This window comes from Silurus meridionalis, chromosome 8 (assembly GCF_014805685.1).
Source record: "Silurus meridionalis isolate SWU-2019-XX chromosome 8, ASM1480568v1, whole genome shotgun sequence".
Classification (NCBI taxonomy): domain Eukaryota; kingdom Metazoa; phylum Chordata; class Actinopteri; order Siluriformes; family Siluridae; genus Silurus; species Silurus meridionalis.
The window spans coordinates 15,746,463-15,768,176 of record NC_060891.1 but is presented as its reverse complement, the minus strand read 5'-3'; the positions used below and the strand labels follow the sequence as shown (position 1 = coordinate 15,768,176).

The 21,714-nt window shown below is 39.0% G+C and overlaps 1 protein-coding gene across 2 annotated transcripts in view; it reads right to left on the bottom strand.

Moving 5' to 3' along the window:
• Positions 1-21,714, bottom strand: part of akap6 (A kinase (PRKA) anchor protein 6) — a 107,071-nt gene that overhangs the window by 65,669 nt on the left and 19,688 nt on the right. For both annotated transcript variants that reach the window (XM_046855064.1, XM_046855065.1), the window contains exons 3-7: positions 17,527-17,778; positions 15,139-16,605; positions 11,345-11,467; positions 3,518-3,614; positions 1,255-1,433 (exon numbers count right to left, since the gene is read on the bottom strand). In XM_046855064.1, coding sequence (XP_046711020.1) covers positions 1,255-1,433; positions 3,518-3,614; positions 11,345-11,467; positions 15,139-16,605; positions 17,527-17,778 — 2,118 coding nt within the window. The remainder of the gene's footprint in view (positions 1-1,254; positions 1,434-3,517; positions 3,615-11,344; positions 11,468-15,138; positions 16,606-17,526; positions 17,779-21,714) is intronic.

Genomic DNA, 21,714 nt, shown 5'->3' with positions numbered 1-21,714 from the left:
AGGCAGGGAACTCATTTTTTTTTTTTAGAAAAGATGTCTTCTAAAGGTCAGGCGTCTACCAATGGATGAAGGTTGAGCACATTTTTGGGGTGGGATAAAGGACAAACCTTCACACCACATTGAGCTCTAAATTAAAGCACAACAGGTTTTCATGGCTTCGACATGGCAGACATGCTGAGACGAGTATCAGAATGCCAACCAGTGCTACCAATGGCCTTAAACTCAAACACCTCCTGCATGTATTTACCCCCCACCCCTGTCTTAAACACAGCCCTATTCAAACACGATGGGATTTGTGGCTCCTTGGGTGACCTTCCTCCCACTTCTCCGGCCTGCCTCTAATTAGGCGATGCATCTGATCATCATTAACAGCTCTGAGATAATGAATCACTTGCTCCTCTCTCTCGGTTAATTCGCTATAACCAAGCGGCTAATGGCTGTCAACGCTGACTGATCACACTGATTGTGGTGACTTCTAATTGCAACAAAACAATTTAAAAAAGCACCTCGCTTAGTTATGCCTCCCACAAAAGAGAGCACAGTGTTGAGGAAGGAGGTAACTAGAGAAGGAAAAAAGAGACAGGGGAGCTCGATACGAGTTGCAGATAAAGCGAGAGAGGAGTTATGTATATATCTTGCTCTTCTAGAGAAGCTCAACCTCCTGAGGGAAAAAAAGCAGCACTGTTGCATCCTCCACACACAAACTCAGGGATCCCTCGCTCCCTGCCACTGCACCCAGAGCCTCGTCATAAAACGCAACATCTAATTGGAGTGCAATTACCTAATCACAATTGACAATTAAACAAAGAGAAATTGGTACCTAGAATGACTACCCCTGCAATTACACATTAAGTGCAAGGTATAAATTGGGTTTCGCACATGGCCTGGCATAATTGTGTGTTTGTGTGCATGTGAGAGGCAAAAGGCTCGCAAATTATTCCTGCAACCACACAGACATTAGCTCTTATTTATGTACAGGAATTCCCTGTATCTTTATTCTTTCCTAATTTATACAGCTAGTGATAATGCTAGACCATGATCCTGCAGCCCTTTCCTATGCTAATCGGCAGCCCTTCCCTGCCCAGCTTGGACCCTGCGTTTGTTTATTTTGCTGAGTGAGCAGTGGATAGCTGCGGGCTAGCTGAGTGGAGTGGAGAGGGATTGGAAGGAGGGGAGAAGAAAGGAGCCAAAGAGGGATGTAGTGCAGGAAATGGGTCTGAGATTTAGCCGTCTGGCTGGGTTAATCGACCATACCTCAGAGCTGGCATGGAGATTGGGGTCCTCTGTGTTTTTAGGGGTCTTGTCTGTCTTAGTGGACAGAATCTGGGCTTTGATGGTGTCCAGTGCGCGCAGCATCCAACTGTGCTGCCGGCGGATTTGCCTCTGAAGCTCTTGCCACTGGTGCGCGATCATCTGGAGTATGTCCCGGAGGCCTGCACGTATACACACAGACGTTGTATTCCCATTCATAAAACACAAGTTTCCAAAGAAGATATTGTATTCAAATGCAGACTATATGCTTCAATAGTTTTTTTTTTACTTTGTAAACTTAAGCATACATTCGAACGAAATGAAACCACAAAGGAAAATTCAGACCTTGTTCTTATGCACATACACAAAGTATTACTCAGTGTGGTGAATCCCTGCTCAGCAGTGCAGAGGTCCAGCAAGTCCCCCACACACAAGTCTCCCACTAGTCGCCTTTAACGAGTCTTTAATGTGCTGAGATTCCTCCATTCATCATGCCTCCCATTTAAGCACCACCCCTACACACATTCCCTCATCTTCACCACAGCAAGTGCATCTACATCGCCACTAATAATACTTCAAACATTAGCCTAATCACTACCATCAGCATCTCCATCATATAAGGAGTGGTATGATGTAGACAAAGAATGATATTTTGATAGTTTAATGTCAATTTTAATGTCTCTGTAGAGAAACTAATCAGAAGCTGGAAAATGGTGAGGCTTTTCCTTTTCAACCACTTTGTACATTAGCCAGTATATCTTTATTTTATTGTGATTATATTTTTAATTTATAAATGCATGAATACACTGTGGATGAATGTGGGGAAAAAAATTCTTTCACATCTGCTTTTTTGTTTGATTTCATTTTAAAATAAATAATTCCAGTTTCAGTCCATTTAGTCATAGTTTTTGAATGAACAATTATTAATTCTTGTCCGGATATCCTCCTATTGCATCATGGCTCGCATGGTAATACTGCCAGGCTCTCTTTGTTTTGTTGCAAGTTGCTATTTGATTGCAAACAAGTTCCTTATTTGCCATCTAATTAGTTGGCGTGTACATATTTTGCACTTTTCTTTGGTAGGATGAATTGGTACCAAGTATCTCTGCAATACTAAGCCTTACTGGCAACTTATTAGTTTCACTTTTTCGGTTTATTTGTTTACTTGTATTTCAGCTTGGATTATAGTTTAGCATTGTCTGTCTATTCATGTAAAATGCATTGGATTTGAACATGGACTTTTGGTTTGAAAGACAAGCACACTCTCCATAATGTTAATTGCTAAAATTAATTTTTTCTCCAATAAACAAAATTGGTGCATTGTTATTGAAGGTTTAGTTTTCATTAACTATAATAGCCTTGACTGCAAGTTCTGCATTAATTCCTGTGCACGCAGAGCCATTTCTAGAGACACGACTCCTGCCATTGACATAGTCTGCTCACTCCAAATCCTGCTCAAGGTAATTAAAAACACACACATGAGGGGCAGGAGTGCCGCAATGCTCTGTGTGCATGAGGAGTTTTTGTCTATTGAGTGTAGCACCATGCCACCTCTCGCACCTGCCGAAAGCTTGGATTTGCTGAGTTGCTAGGAAACCAGGTATTAGGGGCCAGGGTGGAGTGTTGGGAGGAGATTTACTTATAATGACAATGTCTAATATATACACTGAGAGGATGCTTCAAGCCAAATGAGATTAGATGTATAGGTGTGTGTGTATGTGTGTATGTGTGTGCATGTTTTAGGGGATTGGTATGTGGGAGCTGGTGTGGCATGGTCTGATGGGCACGGTAAGAACAGTCCTGCTCCGGGCGGCCATCTGCATATTTAATAGTGTCTGGCTTAACCAGCTGACAGGGAGGTCAGCTTAGTGGATTTGTACATTTGCGCAGCACTCTGACAGACGCTTCAGGGAAATAGCCATGGAGCGAAATAGAGGAAAAAAGAAAGATTGAGGAAGAGAAAACAAGGCTGGGATAGAGGGGGATGTGAGAGCTAGTCTAGAAGGTGGCCTTTGACTTTGGCTCCCGCTGTTCTTAATTCCAGCTCTCTTCATACAGGGCACTGCACTATTGCGTCTGCTCACATTCCACTCGCCGCTTTATCCCACAACTCAATTCAGCCAGACGCGCACAGAGTGGATGTGAAAAGGCGAGTGCGCAGTAGCGGCGGCGGCTGAGAAGCGGTTATTTGAGGATTTATAAATTCTGAAGGTCAGTATGTTAATATAAATATTAATAATAAATGTGCAGCTTGCTGGTGCACTACCTGATTTGTGGCAGGTGATGAGTTCCAGCAGTTGCCTCCCCTCCTCCAGTAGACTGTCTTTCAGAGCGTAGTGACTGTCCACGTTCAGCTTGAAGCTCTACACACACACACACACACACACACACACACACACACACACACACACACACAAAACCAAGAAGAGAAACACACACAGCATGATATCTCTGTGCAGAGAAATATCCTCACACTCCGTTTATCTTCCACACATTCCCTCATGCGTTTACACTCCCTACGTCTTTCATTCACACATGCACAAACCCACATATGCACATGATATAAGCTGAAATATTTTCTCTTTAACTCAAATAGTCCCACATTCAGTTGTCAGAGTCTCTGTGTTACCTCTCTCTCTCTTTCACGCTCTCTCGTTCTCTCTCTCACAAACACACACCCCACCGGCAGCACTGTCTCCTTTCATCTCAATTCATCTGCACTCTTGAAACAAATGCTCATAAGTCACATTAGGGGCCTTTGTGCAATTGCTGAAAATGCACATAATCTCTTGACACACTGGCTTCACACAACCTCCAAAGATCCTTCACACACTCCCAGACCTCAAACACACATTATTCATAAAGCACCGCGCCTCTGTGCATTGGAGCCTCTATTCTCCTTCTCCGCGTATTTGTCTGAGTCAACCCTGCTATCTGTGGCGTGCTGAATTATTAACAAATGACAGACGTCCCTCTAATACATCATCCATGGCATAAACTAATATTCAAATGACATTATAAAACTGAAGCCATTTCTCCCACAGATGTGCCCTCCAGAAAATGACCTCAGAAGCCCACTCCATTCAGCAAGGGAAAAACTGTTTTACTCTTTCTTCTCTCTTTCTCTTTTTTTCTTCTCTAAAAAGAGTGATACAATAGCGCACCAGCCTTCCTGGCTCAAAGGATCCATCAGACGTGCATCCCATAACTCTCGGGCGTGTGCGCTTCCCCCGAGTGCCTGTCCATTTATTCTGATGTCTCTATTTCAACTACTACACTCCCTTTTCCCCTGCTTTCCCAAATTCTCTATACACACATACACACAATCACACATACACACACATCTCCTTGCCGCCTCTCTCCGTGGGTGCCACTGCCGTAGCACAAACTTTCATGTTGATTGGTTTTGATAATACCCAACAGAGGGCTCTCCACTTGCTAAGTGTAATCAAAGTGTAGAGAGCATTATCCCAGCTCCTGGAGGAGAGGTGGGGGTGTTGTGTGGTTGAAGATGTGAGGCAGGAGTGGAGATTGTGGAGGGAGAGCGATCCCATGAGGCGGCCTGCAGTAAGGTGCCTAGGGCCATCTTCCCCTTCCATTCTCATCTCCTCACATCTCCCCCAGCCCTGTTTTACACCATTACCAGCTGGTCTGATCTGACTGGTCCTGCCGAGAGAGCCCGGAGCTGCCATTAGCTATCTGAGCATCCCTCTATCTTTCCCTCTGCCTCTGTCTAGAGGAGAGGGCTCTTTGTCTGTGCCTGTCTCTCTGACAAAATCCATGTTCGCCAGTGTTCTGCATGCAGCTTACCAGCCTTCATTCCTGTACATCAGAATGTCTACTGGCAGATATAATTAATTATTTCTACCTTGCTTGGAATCACTCTGTTTGCATGTATGACTATCTATTTCAGCTGAACTATACAGTACATCAAGTCTCTATGACTATATAGCCATGGTACTAACAATTAACTAGAATAAAAATAATAATAAACAAGCCTCCTTGCCTTTAATAATAGATGATGTGCCTCCTCTCCAACAGTGGATGCAGTGCTTACTCTCACAAGCCAGTACATTTCAGACAAACATCTTGTATTTTTCACAGAAAAAGCCCATTTGAGCCAAGGGCAGAAAACCAAACAGAGACCTTTTTGTTTATCCTGTTTATTCAACAGTAACATATTCAAACAAAAATCTTTAATATTACATACAACGGTGCCATCAAGAGCACCAGCCCTATCATTAGGAGATCACAGCTTGGAATCCAGGAGAGCAAAATTGGCCGAGCTCTCTGGCTGGGAGGGACGGCATATCCTCTTTCCCTTGTCAATCACAGCAACATTAGCAAATCAATGCCAGCTGTGAGTTCATGTATGGAGAAAAAGGGAGTCGGTGTTTATGTACATGAGCAGCAATTATTAAAAAGCATTTGTTTTTATTTTTCCTTGCTTGGTAGATGTTATGTGACAAGTACTGGCAAATGACCAGGTAAGGGTCACAATTGTGAGTGTAGTGACTATACCTAACACTGTTTTGATTTCCAGCTGAAAGCCAAGGACAAATTCTAATGCTCATTGGCCAGAAAAGTGTACAAACTTCATCTGAAAGCCATAGGGTCTAAGGCAGAGACTGACCTATGCCTGGTTTGTGCAATGCGTTATGCAACTCTGGGGCTTTACAGAGTGGACTACTAAGTTGATATAAGCAGGGATGGTTTTCTGAAAAACGTTCTTCCTCTATTGCATGTGTGTGTGTGTGTGTGTGTGTGTGTGTGTGTGTGTGTGTGTGTGTGTGTGTGTGTGTGTTTTGTTTTCATTTAAATTGGTTTGTAATGGTAAGGACAGGGCCGATATACTACATAAATGATCCATCATACATGGAGTCCTCCACCAAAATCAATACGACTTTTAGCACATATCTAAAGACACATTATATTAAGCTCAAACTTAACCTTCTGAAAGTAAAATCAGAAATTATCTTCCTTGATGAACTCATTTTCTTAAATGTTCTCTAAACTTTTCATTTTGATTCCATCACTACAGTCTTGTAAGTAAGATTTGATCACTGCTAATACTTTCAGTGTACAATTAACTTTAACATTCTGATGTAAGAGAAAGAGAAATGTATTTTGACAAAATGGTACTGGTAATAGCCAGATCGGATGTAGAGAAAAAATGATGTGACTTGACCCTTAAAAGCATTAAAACTTCTTATAGGTTTGCTAAATGAATATGAATTGCACATATGCTAAATGAAGTGTCCAATACTTTTGGCTGCCTGGGTGAAGGCTGGAAGATGAGAAGCTTACAAAAGGCAGTGGGTTCTGATGCAGAGATGGGGGTAAGGGGGATACGCTGGTGATGGATCAGCACACATGCACATCTATCACCGATGACAGACGAGAGCAAGTGTGAAGAGCGCTTATTTATGGCTTGGAATACAGACTGAATTGATATCCTTTACAGACCTAAACGCCTTAAAAACGAGTAAACAAATAAACAAAAGCCTCACGAACCAGATATCTGTCACTGACAGAATGTGTTTAAAAAAAAACAAACAAAAAAAAAAAACAATGTGAATGCTAATATAAACTAGGTCCATGTGGAAAGGACTTTCAGTGCTATCATACATTATCATATATTAATTGGAGAATGGAAAATAAGTATGATGAAATCAAATGCTAAAGCTTAATTAAAGCCAGGGAATTAATATTACAATCATATTAAATCCTATGCATATCATCTTTTTTATGAGATCAGGTTATATTTAATGCAGCATTCATATAGATCCTTATAGATTCCTGCTGCTCTTAAGCTTCACAAGAGAGGACAATTTCTTGGAGTGCATGATCACTCTCGACACATGCAAAGTGCCCTTGCTTCCTTTCTAAAATCCTTTACCTTCACTACTTGAAGTCATAGAGGAAATATAATCTGCATAAATTTCCCATGCGAAACTGAGACCTTCTCCTGTGTCCTGGAGTGTGTGTTTGTGTGTGTGTGTGTGTGTGTGTGTGTGTGTGTGTTTGGTGTGAGTATGTATGTAATCAAACGTGTGTGTCAGGGGCTTGGCATGTGAGGTGTGTTCTGTTGTTGTTGGTGAGTGTTTTGTTATGTATGAATTGTTTGCAGGAGCAGGTAGGCAGCTCTGCTCGCACACTCTGACTCTTCTGCTCAGACCTGACAGTGGGGCAGCCAGGTTATCACTGACGTGACACCAATAGATGTGACGAAGCAACCACTGGACCACAAGCTTTCCCCCGCCTAATCCCCAAATCACACACACACACACACACACACACACACAAACACACGTGTCTGCGGGTGTGAAAAGGGTGATAGATAGAGGCAAAAGAATACTATTAGCTCAGGCAGTGTCTGGGGAGCAATGGGGTTTGTGTGTTGTGGTTTGATGAAATTTCAATGTAAAGACTCCATGTTGGAGCAAGCAGAGCTCGGCATGTGATACGTTTTGGTATTTTCATGCCCATATTTGAAAACATGGAAGCAGCACAAATGTGAGGGATAAAAGGATCAGGTTTAAATAAATACATTATTATTGAGGTAAGTTTAATCATGCTGCTGTAACATCCAATCCAAACTCTACTTTTAAATCGGCTCCTCTCATTCGCTTTAAAGATCCGAGTGTGCGCAGTGCGGCACAGTAACGTTTCCGTAATAACATATGATTCGATTTCACTTACAGATTTCATATCGATTTTTTTTCAGTGGTAGCAATAACCAACCGACCAACAGGACTTACAGAAAATATCTTTTCCTCTTCCTTCACTTGATTTTACGTCAATATTTTAGTGGTAGTGTAATAAACTTGGCAGCTTGGATACAAGAATACGTTTTTATTCTCTATGTCAACAGTCTAAAATCCACAGTTTAAAAAAAGGGGATGAATATATTCAATCTATATTCTGTTTTAACCTCACCATGGTGTAAAACACAAAACTTGTGTATACCCTGTATACGAAACAGTAAATGAGTTATTATCAGTATATGAGTTATATTAAAGTATTATACTTTACCAAATACTTGTGTTTTTATCAGTAGAACTGGCCGCTCTTGGTTCTGCAGTTATGTACTCACTATGACTGCATTTCAAGCAACTCATTTTTTGAAAGTTTTGAAAAATGGGTTTCTTTGCACTTTGTAAACTCTGCTCAACTCAAGTTCAATCCCCATGCCCAAGGGCCTTGAAGATAATCTACTTTACACTAGCAAAAAACACAATTTTACTCGCAAAAAATACTATTTCATTGATGTATGGTGTAGAGTTGTTAGATCACTTAATAAGTTTTGAGTGGGTCTAAATGTACAGTACCAAATCATGAGCATAACACAAGATCTGGAATTGGGGGAGAGAGACAAACCTCATAAAAAGTGCAAATTCGAATGAAAATGTTGGTGGTAGCCTAACAGGATTGGGCGGCATGACAATTATATAAATTAGTGGATTACTATCAGAGTAATATCAATTTTCTATATCAATTTGAATGAATTTAGGTGGTGTTTCTGCTTCACTTACATGCAATGAAAAAGCATGGTGGACAGGATAGAAGTAAAGGGTTTTTAAGGCTGCATTTCACAGCTGGCACAGATTGAATTATTGGATTTAACAGAAGCACAAATATGCTCCAGAAATGCTCTTGGTATAAATTATTCTTTAATAAGTTTGTTCATTTTAGTGATGAATAAAATAATCAGGTCTGTTTTATTCCTGGGAAATTGCATTTCTGCTCCATTTTTTATTTCCATCCGACAAGCTTTTATGCTGTCACAAACTCTACTGTAGAAACAGGACTGACCCTAGAACTGGAATTTTCACATGGCGACCAATTGGAGTGATACAAATAGTAAAACATCCTGATGAGCTCATAGTAAATATATGCACTGCTGAAACACTGCTCATCCAATCAAATTAGTGGACCAGAACTAACTGTTGTATAAATTGTGAACATACACAATAGTGGAAAATGGCTACAGATAGGCCAGAACGAGCAAAAAATGGAAATCAAAACAACATGTCGCATATTGGATACTGTCTCAAGTCGAATTGAATCTGGAAAACATTTACATATAAAATGATTTTCCTCTATTTGTTTTCTTTGCTATTCTTTATACTTTCAAATCATATTCCAATATACAGTATTATATTTCCAAAGTAAGTATAAATGTGAAAGGCATCAGCTCAAAATAAATTTGAAAGCTTAGTGGATTCAGTATTTTAAAAAGGAAAATTGCTATTTATTGGTATGTATTATATATATTATACAGTGGAACTCCAAACAAGACTTATCTGAGCTAAGAAGGAGACAATTTATTTTTCAATTTGGGTTGATCAGGTGACCCCTTGTTCATTTCACTAGACAAAGCACAGAAGTGTTCAATATTTATTTGTTCTGCTTAGTCCTTGGTTGTATAAAGCCATTTGAAATGGTTCAGAAAAATAAAATAATAAATAAATAAATCAGGCCATAGATTTAAATCATTTTAATATTCCTCAGTCTATTCAGTGAGTTATCCTTGAAGAGACCACTCCCATCATGATAGAACGCTTTGTTCTAGGATAAAGGGGATCATTTAGAATAACATATTAATGAATTGCAGCAATGCTGTAATGGAAAAAGGTAAACCCATTCCATGCCAGCTAAACTTTTACTACAGCATACTTAATTACTTTAATTTGTCAGCCATGTACGTTTGTGAAATTATTTTTGCAGTAGTTACTACAGTCATTTGATATATTGATTGTGAATGATTAATATCTACAGAAAAAAAACTGCTAATATCCATTTTTTGAAAGGTTGTTCACAATTCTGTTATTAAAATAGTCTAAGCACAAAACTAGCCTGATCTGATCACATGCACCAGAACACTGCTCTACACTAGACTATTTCCCACAAGCACAAAACAGCAATACATAGTGAGAAGGGGTGGTGTAAACATCACATAAATTTGAAGTATCACACATAAAAATAGGCTAAAATAAGAAATGAAAAAAGTCAGAGATTCAATCTGATATTTGCTTTTCATAATAGTCAGCAAAACGAAATCCATGATTCTTTATATATGAGAAAAGAAAAATGGATTCCGTCCAATTGTACCTTCAGTGTAAATGTATTTTATTCACATCTTTTATTTGCCAACATTTGGTCACCATAATTTCATTCTGGCAGGAATTCTTTTGTGTATGCAGCTTGATTTAGTAGTGTTCACACTCGATCAAAAAGACGAAGTTAAATTAGAACTGTGCACTTGGCCTTGCAATGTGCCCACAGCCTAATACATACACTTTTTTTATTTTCCTTTTATAAGTCTTTGAATTATGTGTGTGTGTGTGTGTGTGTGTGTGTGTGTGTGTGTGTGTGTCCTCTGTAATGGCAAGTTCTAATTCCTGCTGCTCATTTGCCAACACAGACTGCTACGTCCCTCGTTAATGTGATTCAGGGACCTGGATCCACCATCAAGCTCAATCAATAGCCGTTTCATTTCACACCATCCCTCAATGCCTTATAAACACAGCCCTCCCTCTCCCCCTGCAGTCAACCCCCATGTTATAATTCTCCCATGGGTACCGGAAAGAGCTAGCTACACACACACACACACACACGCACACATTCCATGTGGCAGCTGGACTATGAGTCTGGCATTAAACCTGAAAAAAAAAACCTGCACATCTCTACATCAGTATGAAGGAGTACAGCCTTTCATAATAAAACTCAACGTGATGTTTCTCTTAGAAGAGTAAAAATGGAGTGAACATGGTGATGAGGCTTTTTCATGCTCCGAAATTTGAAGCCTTTGCAATTTTTATAGTATATAATAACTGTTCAGTATCAGCCCAACCTTGTATCCCTCATCGTGTAGTAAATAAATGATTAGTGCTGTATGGGAGAGGACGTACTCTTTCAATCGCTCTCACTCGAACACAGAAGTAACGACTCCACTGTCAAGCTTTTAGGAGCGCATCTCGGGTTTGTGAGAAAGAATTTCATTAATAAGGAAGATGGGAACACAATGGTGTAGCTGCATGGCCCATCAATGTGATTCAAGCTTGTGTGTGTGAATGTGTGTTGGACTCACAAGATGTGTTTCCAGGTAAAGGTTGAGGCTGTTGATATCAGCTCGTGGTGGAGTCCAGTTCTCTGTGCTCTCTAGTGCTTCCCTCAGCCAGCAGATAAACTCGTCCAGGTTAGAGACAAAGCCCTGAACAACATAAACAAACAAACACACACACACGCACACATATATATAATTAACAACAGTAATAATAATAATACAAAATTATTTGAACACAATGATTATTTCCAGAAATGTAATTTTTTAAATGTATTTTAAAATTGTATATTTTAGTAGCACTAAAGATAATAAAATAATAATGACAAATATTTTTTGTACTAAATTCATTATTTAAAAAAACATTACATATTGAATATATTCATTTAAAATTATATCTACTATATATATATATATATATATATATATATATATATATATATATATATATATATATTACTACGTATCAAGTGTATTCTGACAAGATTTGTGAAATTAATATTCACAAAATGTAAATATAAATATTACTGTATATTTTCATACTTCTCCCTACCTATATTAAATATTTTGAACTTTTATTAACTATATTCCATTTTTTCTGCAAACATGTGAGTTTAAAGAATTTTTAAAACAAAAGGATCTAAATTCTCCTGATGTAACGTGCTGTCTAAAGTGAAATCCAGCCATGAGGCTCGCAGATGCTTGACAATCAGTACTCGCTGAAGCAAGCCTTTAAAATTTCAATTCGGATATCGCTGATAAAGTCTGGGGTACACAAAGTTGCTTTAATCTAACATGGACAGTGCTTGGCAGAAAGTCATTCAGCACTTGTCCTTGATGTGCTGAAGGAAAACTGCTGGCGGTGTTCTGATGTGTGACCACTGCCACCTTTTGGTCATCTCTAAATCTGCATCTGAAGTAAAGAATAATGATCACTCCTTATATCATTTGCTTTCAGATCAAGCCTGAGGATGACCAGCGGGAGAAGACAGCAAGAGAGAAACACAGTCCTCTAATTACAACGAAATGCATGCACTTATACATCACAGTCCTCTAGAGCCACATTCTAATGCCATAAACCTGAACAGATCAAATGGCACTTTGTAATATCTCTAATGAACTACATAGCCAGACCCCCAGGCTTTATCCGAAGATACTTCTCCCTTTTTGCTATAGCAGCTCATTACCTAACATTGGTGAAAATCAAAGATATTGATACAAATGACCTCTCCACACGCCAGCTAAGAATGCTATAATTTATTGAATATTTTGCTTCAACTTCTGAAGAAGAGTGGCTTTGAAGTGAGCAAGACTGCCTCTGTTTTCAAAGTTAAATGCTGGTGAGAAAGTAAAAAAAGGGTGAGAGAGAGAGAGAGAGAGAGAGAGAGAGAGAGAGAGAGAGCAAGCGACTGAGTGAGAATGAGAGAAAGATGAAGAAATGGTGTTCTGTGTGCCGTTCAGCGTGGATTCTTGTCTCGTGCAAAGCTTCATAATGTGTAGGCACAATGCATGCATAATATATGAGAGACAATTCATGGACTATCAAAATACCTTTAAAAACAAGTGCCCACAGCAAATGGAACTTTAAGAGTGCATAAAGTTTCTCCTTATCCCTGTGCACATGAATCTCAATAAACCTGAATCCTTAGCTTATAGAGTCTAATGACTCGACTTTAGGTCTCTGTGTGTTAATGTTTACTGAATATGGCAGTTAGTGTTCTCCTCCGAACACTTACAGCTGCCCCTATGGTATGTTGGTGAAGAAACAGCAATTCAAGAGCATTAAACCAAGGCCTGCACTCAAAAAACTGGGCTGGACTATATATTTCCCATACACTATAATGACAAATGTTTGTTTGTTGTTTTGTGATTCCTAACCAGAAGATCTACCAGAAGATATATATATATATATATATATATATATATATATATATATATATATATATATATATATATATATATATATATATATAAATATAATATTTTTACCACATTCCATATTTAGCTCCCATTTGCGGTTATAATTGTCTCCACTCTTTTGGAAAGAATCTCCAATAGATATATATAGATATATAGATATATAGATATATAGATGGATGGATGGATGGATGGATGGATGGATGGATGGATGGATGGATAGATAACAACCGCTAACAACCACAGCACATCAGGAGTACATGAGTCAATGGAAATCGAATGGCTTTGCTAGTACTTTGTTAACACCATATCCAGAAGCTATATATTCATCTGCGCTGAGACTGTTTTTGGTGTGAGCAGAAGATGAAGACATATACAAGATGTAGAAAACAAAGTTCTCTAATTTATTGCCTTACAAAGTAAAAAGTGCACCATAAAAGGAGGGAAAGAAATATATAGGGTTAGATAGACCTGAAGGAAAGAGAAAAAGAGAAAAAGGGAAAGAGAGAAACAGAGGGGCTGAGAAAGACAAGGAGATGGAGAGCAGGTTGGTCAGATGCGTCACACTTGACTAAGCCCCTAAAACTGCCCCCAGCAAAGGCTTCAGCTGCCAGCTGTCTGTTGCCGAGAGGATGAAGTCATCTCCAGGGGCTGCATGCTAATGAAATCAATCACTTTCCCCCGTGACACGCATCATCTCAGGTGAACGTGGCTGCCTGCCTTAGCCTGGCCCAGTCATCTTTTTTACAGACACAAACACACACTCACACATCCTTTCATACTCTTTCCTGTGTGTTTTCTTCTTCCTCACAATACCGACGCAGAAAACACGACTAGCCAGACATTTGTTTTATCATCGTTTCATCTCATCTCATGTCATCTCATTTCTACTAGTGATTCTAATCGTCTTATCGGCTGGTGAAGGTCTAATCAGGAGCATTTTACAGTTCTGCAGGCAGAGATTTGCAGATTAAATGCGAAACCATATATGTTTTTAAGCAGATGCATTACAGCACTACGTTTTTCTTAAGCATGTTCCCTGTGCTGCAGTACAACGTGCTTGCATACTTATATATTTTTATTGGTTCTTCATAATTTCTATAAAAAAATTTCTCTAGTTGAATTGTTAGCTGTCTTAATTGTTTACTGTTACAGTCTGCGTACTTGTCTGGTCCAATTAGTATCTTACATGTCACATATGTGTGTGCACACACTACAACAAATTTCTCAAACATGTAACACTGCAAAAATAAAAAAGATTCTGGTTAATACAATATGATGCTTGTATTTCTTTAACTGAGCCAGTAGGTGACAGCAGTGCAGCACCTTTTTAAAGCACCCCTTACTGCAGAACTAAAACTCCAGGAAATTGACTTGGCCATGTTCCAGTTCACCATTCCTGGGCCGGTGTATGGTTGGGAGGTATAGAAGGATGTGAAGTTCAGCTACTCCCACTTAAAAGACATTTGGACTATTGCTTTTTGTAGTTGGCATAACGTTAAGCATTTTTGGTGTGGCCTACTGATTACAGATTTGGGCTACTGATCAGGAATAAACAATTATACATTTAAATTGTGGATTGCTATAGAATTTTTTTCCAGTAATATGTATTCAGAGTTCTCTTTAACTATACTTAATTGTACCATTTACTTTTCTTTTCGATGGTCCTAATTTATAAGTAACTCACCTTGCACTGAGCGGTATGTCTAGCACATACGCAATTTATGGAAGTTTATTATTTTTTTAAATGCACAAACAATATGAGCCAGTCTTGTTACACATACACAAAAACCCTTTTGCCTGTTTGTAACTATCTGGGGGATTAATAGAATGTCCCTGAAGGCAGTAGCTGCAATAATATACACCCAGCTGTTTTCCTAACTAAAAAACTCTATAAATCTCACCTCTAACTTTCCCCAAATGTCCTGGTAGTTCTCCTGGTGCTGGATGTCTTCCAGTAGCTGCTCAATCATAGGTGTACACTGGAGCACCATCCTGGAGGCCTCAGGTTGCACCGTATTCCTCTCAGCTCCTCGAGACTTGAGTGCACACCAGCCACCCTCATCTTCTGATAGCAAATCACTGAGGGGTCCAGACTCGATACTTTCATCTACAGAGGGAGCCACATCACTGGATGATGATGAAAACCTCCCTGTTGAGAAGTGCTTCCTATTGGGCCGAGGAGAAAACAGATGGTTATTGGTCTCCCATTCTGTGTTGGTCTCTGTTAGCTCCCAATTGTCCACATCCTGAACTGATTGCTGCAAGGCTCTTGGAGGTAAAGCCTGGGCCAAACTTTCCAACTTTGAGGCCAACATTTCAGTCTTCTTCAGCTGGGCAGGAAGGGCAAGAAATTCCTCAGAGCCATACCAGAAATCATCTTTAGGGCTACTGTTCTTCTCTGCAATTTGAGAGCCCTGTTTCGGCATGATCAACATAGAATATGTAGTAGGAAGACGGTCATCCAGACTGGAAGAGCTTTCACATGGTTCATGATTTGAAGTTTCCTCCCCTGAAGAGGGTGGTGGAGTGGAGGAGTCACTGTTTACCTGCATGGTTCTGAAGTGCTTGCTGTTTGAGTGTGAGTACAGGTTACTGTGTTCAGTGTTGTCTACCTGCTCAGCTACAGAAAAGCTTCTCTGGTGGGGCATTTGGACTCTGTGCTTCTGGAAAACTGCTTGGTGAGTCGCATGCCGATTCTTTGCATTCATGACGTGAAGATTCTCTTCTGACTGAGTCCCGCTGCTGGGGTACACTGCCTCCAGGTCCAGCCAAAATCTAGAACGATCAGGCAGATCCAAAAGAGATGGTGTGCTTCTGCTAATGTCAGCATGGTACTGCAGAGACGATTCTACTACAAACATGGGCTTCTTGGGCATGGAGGGCTGAGTAGGTGATACAGCATTACTGTAAGAGCCTTGTAGTGGACGCTTGGACTGGCCAACATCATTTTCACACTGCATATCTGTGTCTATGGATGATGCTTGGTCCATGGGCTTGCTCTGAGTTTCCTGGTTTAAATCAGCTGGTTCCTCCACAGGCTCCTGGGTGGATCTTGGTATTTCAGCCACAGAACCCTGTGTGGATCTGATTAATTTCTCCTGTGTAGGCGAGGAAGATTCTTGGTTCTGTCTGGAGGCAGCAATAGTGAGAAGATCTACACTCTGAAGCAATTCAGGGAAGTCCCGCTCCAGCTCAGGATAGAGAGAGCGCGGCTCTTGAGGCAGGCCTCGGCCCTCTGCGTCTTCACTGGGGCTGTAGTCACTCAGTTCATAGGCAGTGATGCCACAATCCAGGGAGAAGTAGTCCTGACTACATTTAATAATCAGCTGACCCGAGTCATCCACCTCTGTCAGGGAGTCCAGTCGAGCCTGGAGGTAAGACAATGAAAAAAATAGAAGAACAGTATTTATATGCATATGTACATAAATGCAAGTTTTACTTATGCACTTGCAAAGATTATTTAGATTTAGAGCTGAAAACATCCCCAAACGAAAAAAATAAGCCTTTAAGAGAAAGTGAGAAAACAGCTGTTTATACTGCTATAATATTAACAGGAACTACCACAATTCACAAATGTGCTACAATTAAAAAAACATAAACGGTATTACATTCCGAAATTGTAACAAATTGTTAAAAATGTAATTGTTGGCAAATGTTTGCGATATAAAAGAAATAAACCACCGTAGGATTTGGTTTTATGGGAACATAATAAAAAAACACAACATGAAAAGACCTATTGTGTTTTATTCCTTAATTTTGTATGTTTATGCAAACTATGTAGAAGCTTCTAAAAATCATATGGGAATTCCTGATAATAGAATTCACCACCTGGGACAGGATTCACAACCTATCCCTTAAGGCTATGATAAAAAGCTCCTGTGGCTTCAAGTTTTGGCATGGTGGGTGGTGCAGCAGTTAAGAGTTTAAGGTTCAATTCTGAGTCTCATATGTGTTTAGATTTATATTTTAGCCAGACAAAATAAATGCTAAAATTATGTAGTGTACTATTTTATTTTTCTATTTCATTCCAAAACAAGTATAAAACTAGTGCATGTATTCACTTATTTCAAAATGTAGCAATTACAGAATGTTCTTCATTTTATTAATGAGAAAAATCTGAGATATTCATGACTAAAGAATTAATAAGTTGTCTGTATGTTGTATTAGGTAGGATGCATTTTCCCTATTTTGTCTTCCAAAACATCTATCGCTGTGTAATAGTGTTTGCCTTGCTATTCTACCTTGTGCATATGTGTGTACATATAATACATCGTGTGTATGGGTGTGACCTGGTCGTGGTCCTGGCTGAAAGCCTGCAGTATGTCTGTTTGCCGGGTGTAGTTGCCGTTGGAGTCCTGTAGTCCCTGGAGAAGCCTCTCCTTCAGAACCAGCACAGACACACGCAGCTGATGCCAAAGGAGCTGCACGGTCCGGATGTCGACGATGATATTCACCGAATAGGACAGCAGCTTCAGGGAGAACTCAGTCTCCAGCAACGCATGGATCTGCTCCACATGATCTGATATGTCCTCACAGATGTCCTGTGTCACAGGAAGACACACACATAGAAAGATGATTTTACGTCTTGATTTACACAAGAGACCTTAAATGCTTTTAAAGTAAAGATAATACTCTTAGAAAACATTTTTTTTTTAAGATTTTCAAATAAAAGGACAAAATACATACTTTATCTCTGTAAAACATCAAGTATCAACTATGAATTATCATTTCACTAAAAAACAGAAAAAAAAAGAAAAAAAAAGGGTTGTGTAAGAATTAAGATGTCTGAAGACAGCAAAAACAGATAGTTCAACTAAAACAACAAAAATCTCTAAAAGTCACATGTTCACCTTTAAACTGATTTTTCACTTATATCAAATTTACCTACCGTTAAAACTAAGAAGCACCGTAGACTATTTCACGAAACACTATACAACCAATGAAAGAAATAGTGGAAAACTTGTCACACTTCCTCATTCTGCAGCTGAGTCAGTTTCACATGAGATGTGAATAATTTACACACAATATCACAACATAAACAACTGTGTGCCACATCGCACTGTAAAATGCTACTATGCCACATGCCACAAATACAGATGATCCTGATTACACTCTGGGGACCACAGCAAACAAAACTAAACAGGGACAATCAGAATTATTATATTTTGGCTTTATCCTAGTTATTTAGATCTTTTTAACTTCAAATGTACATCTACAGGACCAACAATAGCATGACTAGCCTGGTCCAAACTGGATTTAAACCATATACATAATCTTATTTAACCCATGACCATTAATATCCTATAATAAGACTAATCATGATCATGCAAGAATGTATGGCCTATTAACAGTACTTCCATACATATTTAATACTGTGATTATCAAAACTAAAAAATCTAAAAAATAGATTTAAGTATCTATTATGAGAGCAAATAAAAACAAAACATAGGGCATGACATAACAGAACATTACTGAATCTTACAAAAACTGAATCTTACAAATTACTGAATCTTACAAAATCTTACAAAAATCTGCTATACCCATTCTTTTCAAAGACTAAAAATTGAAGGACTAGATTTAGAACTGTTAGAAGGGTTAGACTTTTTTAAAACAGTGAATAGGAATAGGTAGAGTCACATTTTGAGTACTGAGCATTAATACTAGAAAATCATTATCAGTGTATGAGGTACAAAGGCACCTTGCAAAAAGCTCATTCATTTCTCAATTTTGGACTTTAACAGAGTGGCCTTCAACAGGGAGTGTGAGAACTTTTGGCATTTTAATGGGACCACTGTCCACAAAAGGCTGAGAAACCCTAATCTAAATATATAAATAAATGTGTGTTGTCCATTCCAGTATAGCTACTGGTAAGAACTCAAATAGTATGTTTTTCTTTCTCTGTCACCATGGAGTAAATTACAAATTGCTGATATTAAAAGGCTACTTTCAGTATTTAATACTGTGAGACAGGAATCTTCACCCTGACCTAAAACAGGGGTCCAGCTGCTGGAAACATATGACGTACTCAGCCAGTCACCACACACTAACACACTGACACATGCACACACATGCACACACATGCATATACAGTCTATTATGGTAGAATCACGAGACAATAACATACACAGGTTATTATAACATTCTATAATAAGTATTAAAATCCAGCTTCAAAATACATTTCTGTAATATCAAAATTGTTGATTTATTCTATATATTTAAAGTTCTCACGAAGAACTTCCTGCAAAAAACAAAAACAAAAAACAAGTAACTTCCTTAATAGCCTCATCATCTTATATCTTGGAGATTCTAGTAAACTCCATGTGTGAATCTACTGCACTGCTTCAACTAAAGAAATGAGGACTTCAGCAGCTATGAAGTATCAGAATGCTGCAGACGTGCCAAAGCAACTGCCGCACTGTTGTTACTCTGTGTTTTTGCCAGCCTTCACCAGCAACTTGGCCATGGTGCTTCCTGCCTCCGAATATAATGCGGCATGTCTGAATGTAGGTCAGAACTTTTGCCAACATGACTGGGACTCCACACAAGACCTCCACCACAGCAGCACAAGAATAAAAACACTACAGTAGGGGTCAACTGTACCAAAATCAGTATCTCAGTCTGATTAAAGGACTTTTTTTTAATCTCCAGTCAAATAATTAAGAACAAGAATCCTGCTAAAGACATAATGAACATGATTCTAATATTAGCATTAATGACCATTAACTTATGATGTGGTAATATTATTGTAATATTTCATGAGGACTTCTTTTGGACAGAATAAATGTTACTGAATACATGCATACATTTACTATAAGCGTACTGTCATATTTTTCTGTGTATGCAATATTGACACAGCACACTAAACAGCTCTGAGTTATCATGCAAATATGTGCAGCAAATAGAAGAATGTGGACAGTGACTTCATCAGGGGTGTAAAGACAACCTTTTAAAACCTTTTGCACTCATACATTTCATTAAAGCACAATAGCAGCAAAAGCACTGTTTTTAAAACCGCAAGGAAAAAACCTCCTTACATACACAGTCTATAAAAAAAATCAGAAGAATCTGTTCATCATTTCATTTATATCCAACAATACAGACTAGATTTTAATCTTACATTGTAATATACGGCATAATGAATTGCATTAGAATGTATGACATAATTGCCTGTAACCTTATCCATGCATATCCTAGAAGTGAATACTTTTACGCTGCTCTAATGCATGATAATTATATTCGAAATGTCCCTTTTACTATAGAAAAGAAGTTAACCCCATTATTACTATCCTGTGCTACACCAGTGAAAGCAAAATCACATCCATAATGGCACATGCTTACCTCCTGTGGGCTGCATGCGATCAAATGAAATAGAAAGAATTGGAGTAAATAAAAGTGCAATGCATTCAGTGAAAGTAAGCAAGAATGAGCTACATCTACTCTGCCACTGTTGCTCACATGTTTTTCCCCTGTCTCTCTCTGAAGGGGGGTTTCTCACCACTGCAAGGCTATTTTAGGATTCGACCGCACTCCCCTCCTTACAGCACTTGTGCTGGGTTCACTGAAAATAGCCAAGAGCAAATGGACCAGTCATTTGCTACTGGGGAGGTCACACTCACACTCCCAAGAGCCTATGACTTTCCACACGCCCTTAGACACAGACATTTTTTGTTGTTGTTGATTTTGTTGCTGCTGAGAGGCAGACATAGAGCTATGAGTGGCTATGCAGGGCATTTAATGGACAACCTTCTCAAATGTTAATTTTAACGTTAACTTGGGCCATTTTGCACTCTACACCACTATTTCTGCAGGGATAAATAAATGAAGGCATCTCTACCAGTGAGCCATCAAGTTAATATAACTTGAAAAATGTCAAAACATTTTTAAGAGGCACATGCATGTTCCTTTTTTTATATGCTTCGAACTAGGTCATTAAATGATGTGAAGATTTACTTTGACCAAACCGAAATACACACATAACATAAAACAAAATAAACTGTTAAAAAGTTTGTTTTCATTGAAAATCCATCCCTTAGCATGAATAACAGCTTTACACACTCTAAACATTCAGCTGAAATACTTTGCCATGCTTCTTGTAAAACTTGGCTTGACTGTGATCCAGTTTGTCCCAGAGCAGTTCAATAGAATTTAGGTGTGGTGACTGGGCAGGACATTCCATTATCAATAACATTCCAGCTGACTGTTTGCTCTCTGAATAATGCTTACAGTGCTTGACAGTATGCTTTGGGTCATTGTCTTATTATATAGTAGTTATATGTTAAAGTTGGTTACAAATAACCGCAGTACAGACAGAATTGCATGGCGTTCTATGTAGCATTATATGGATTGGTAGCCATGTTGGTTAAGTTTTCCTTTCCCCCAAACAACCCCAACCCATTAAGATTTCACCTCCATGTTTGACTCTGGGTGTGAGGCAGTCTGCTAACATCTTCTCTACTGTTCTCTGTCTTACGAAAGTT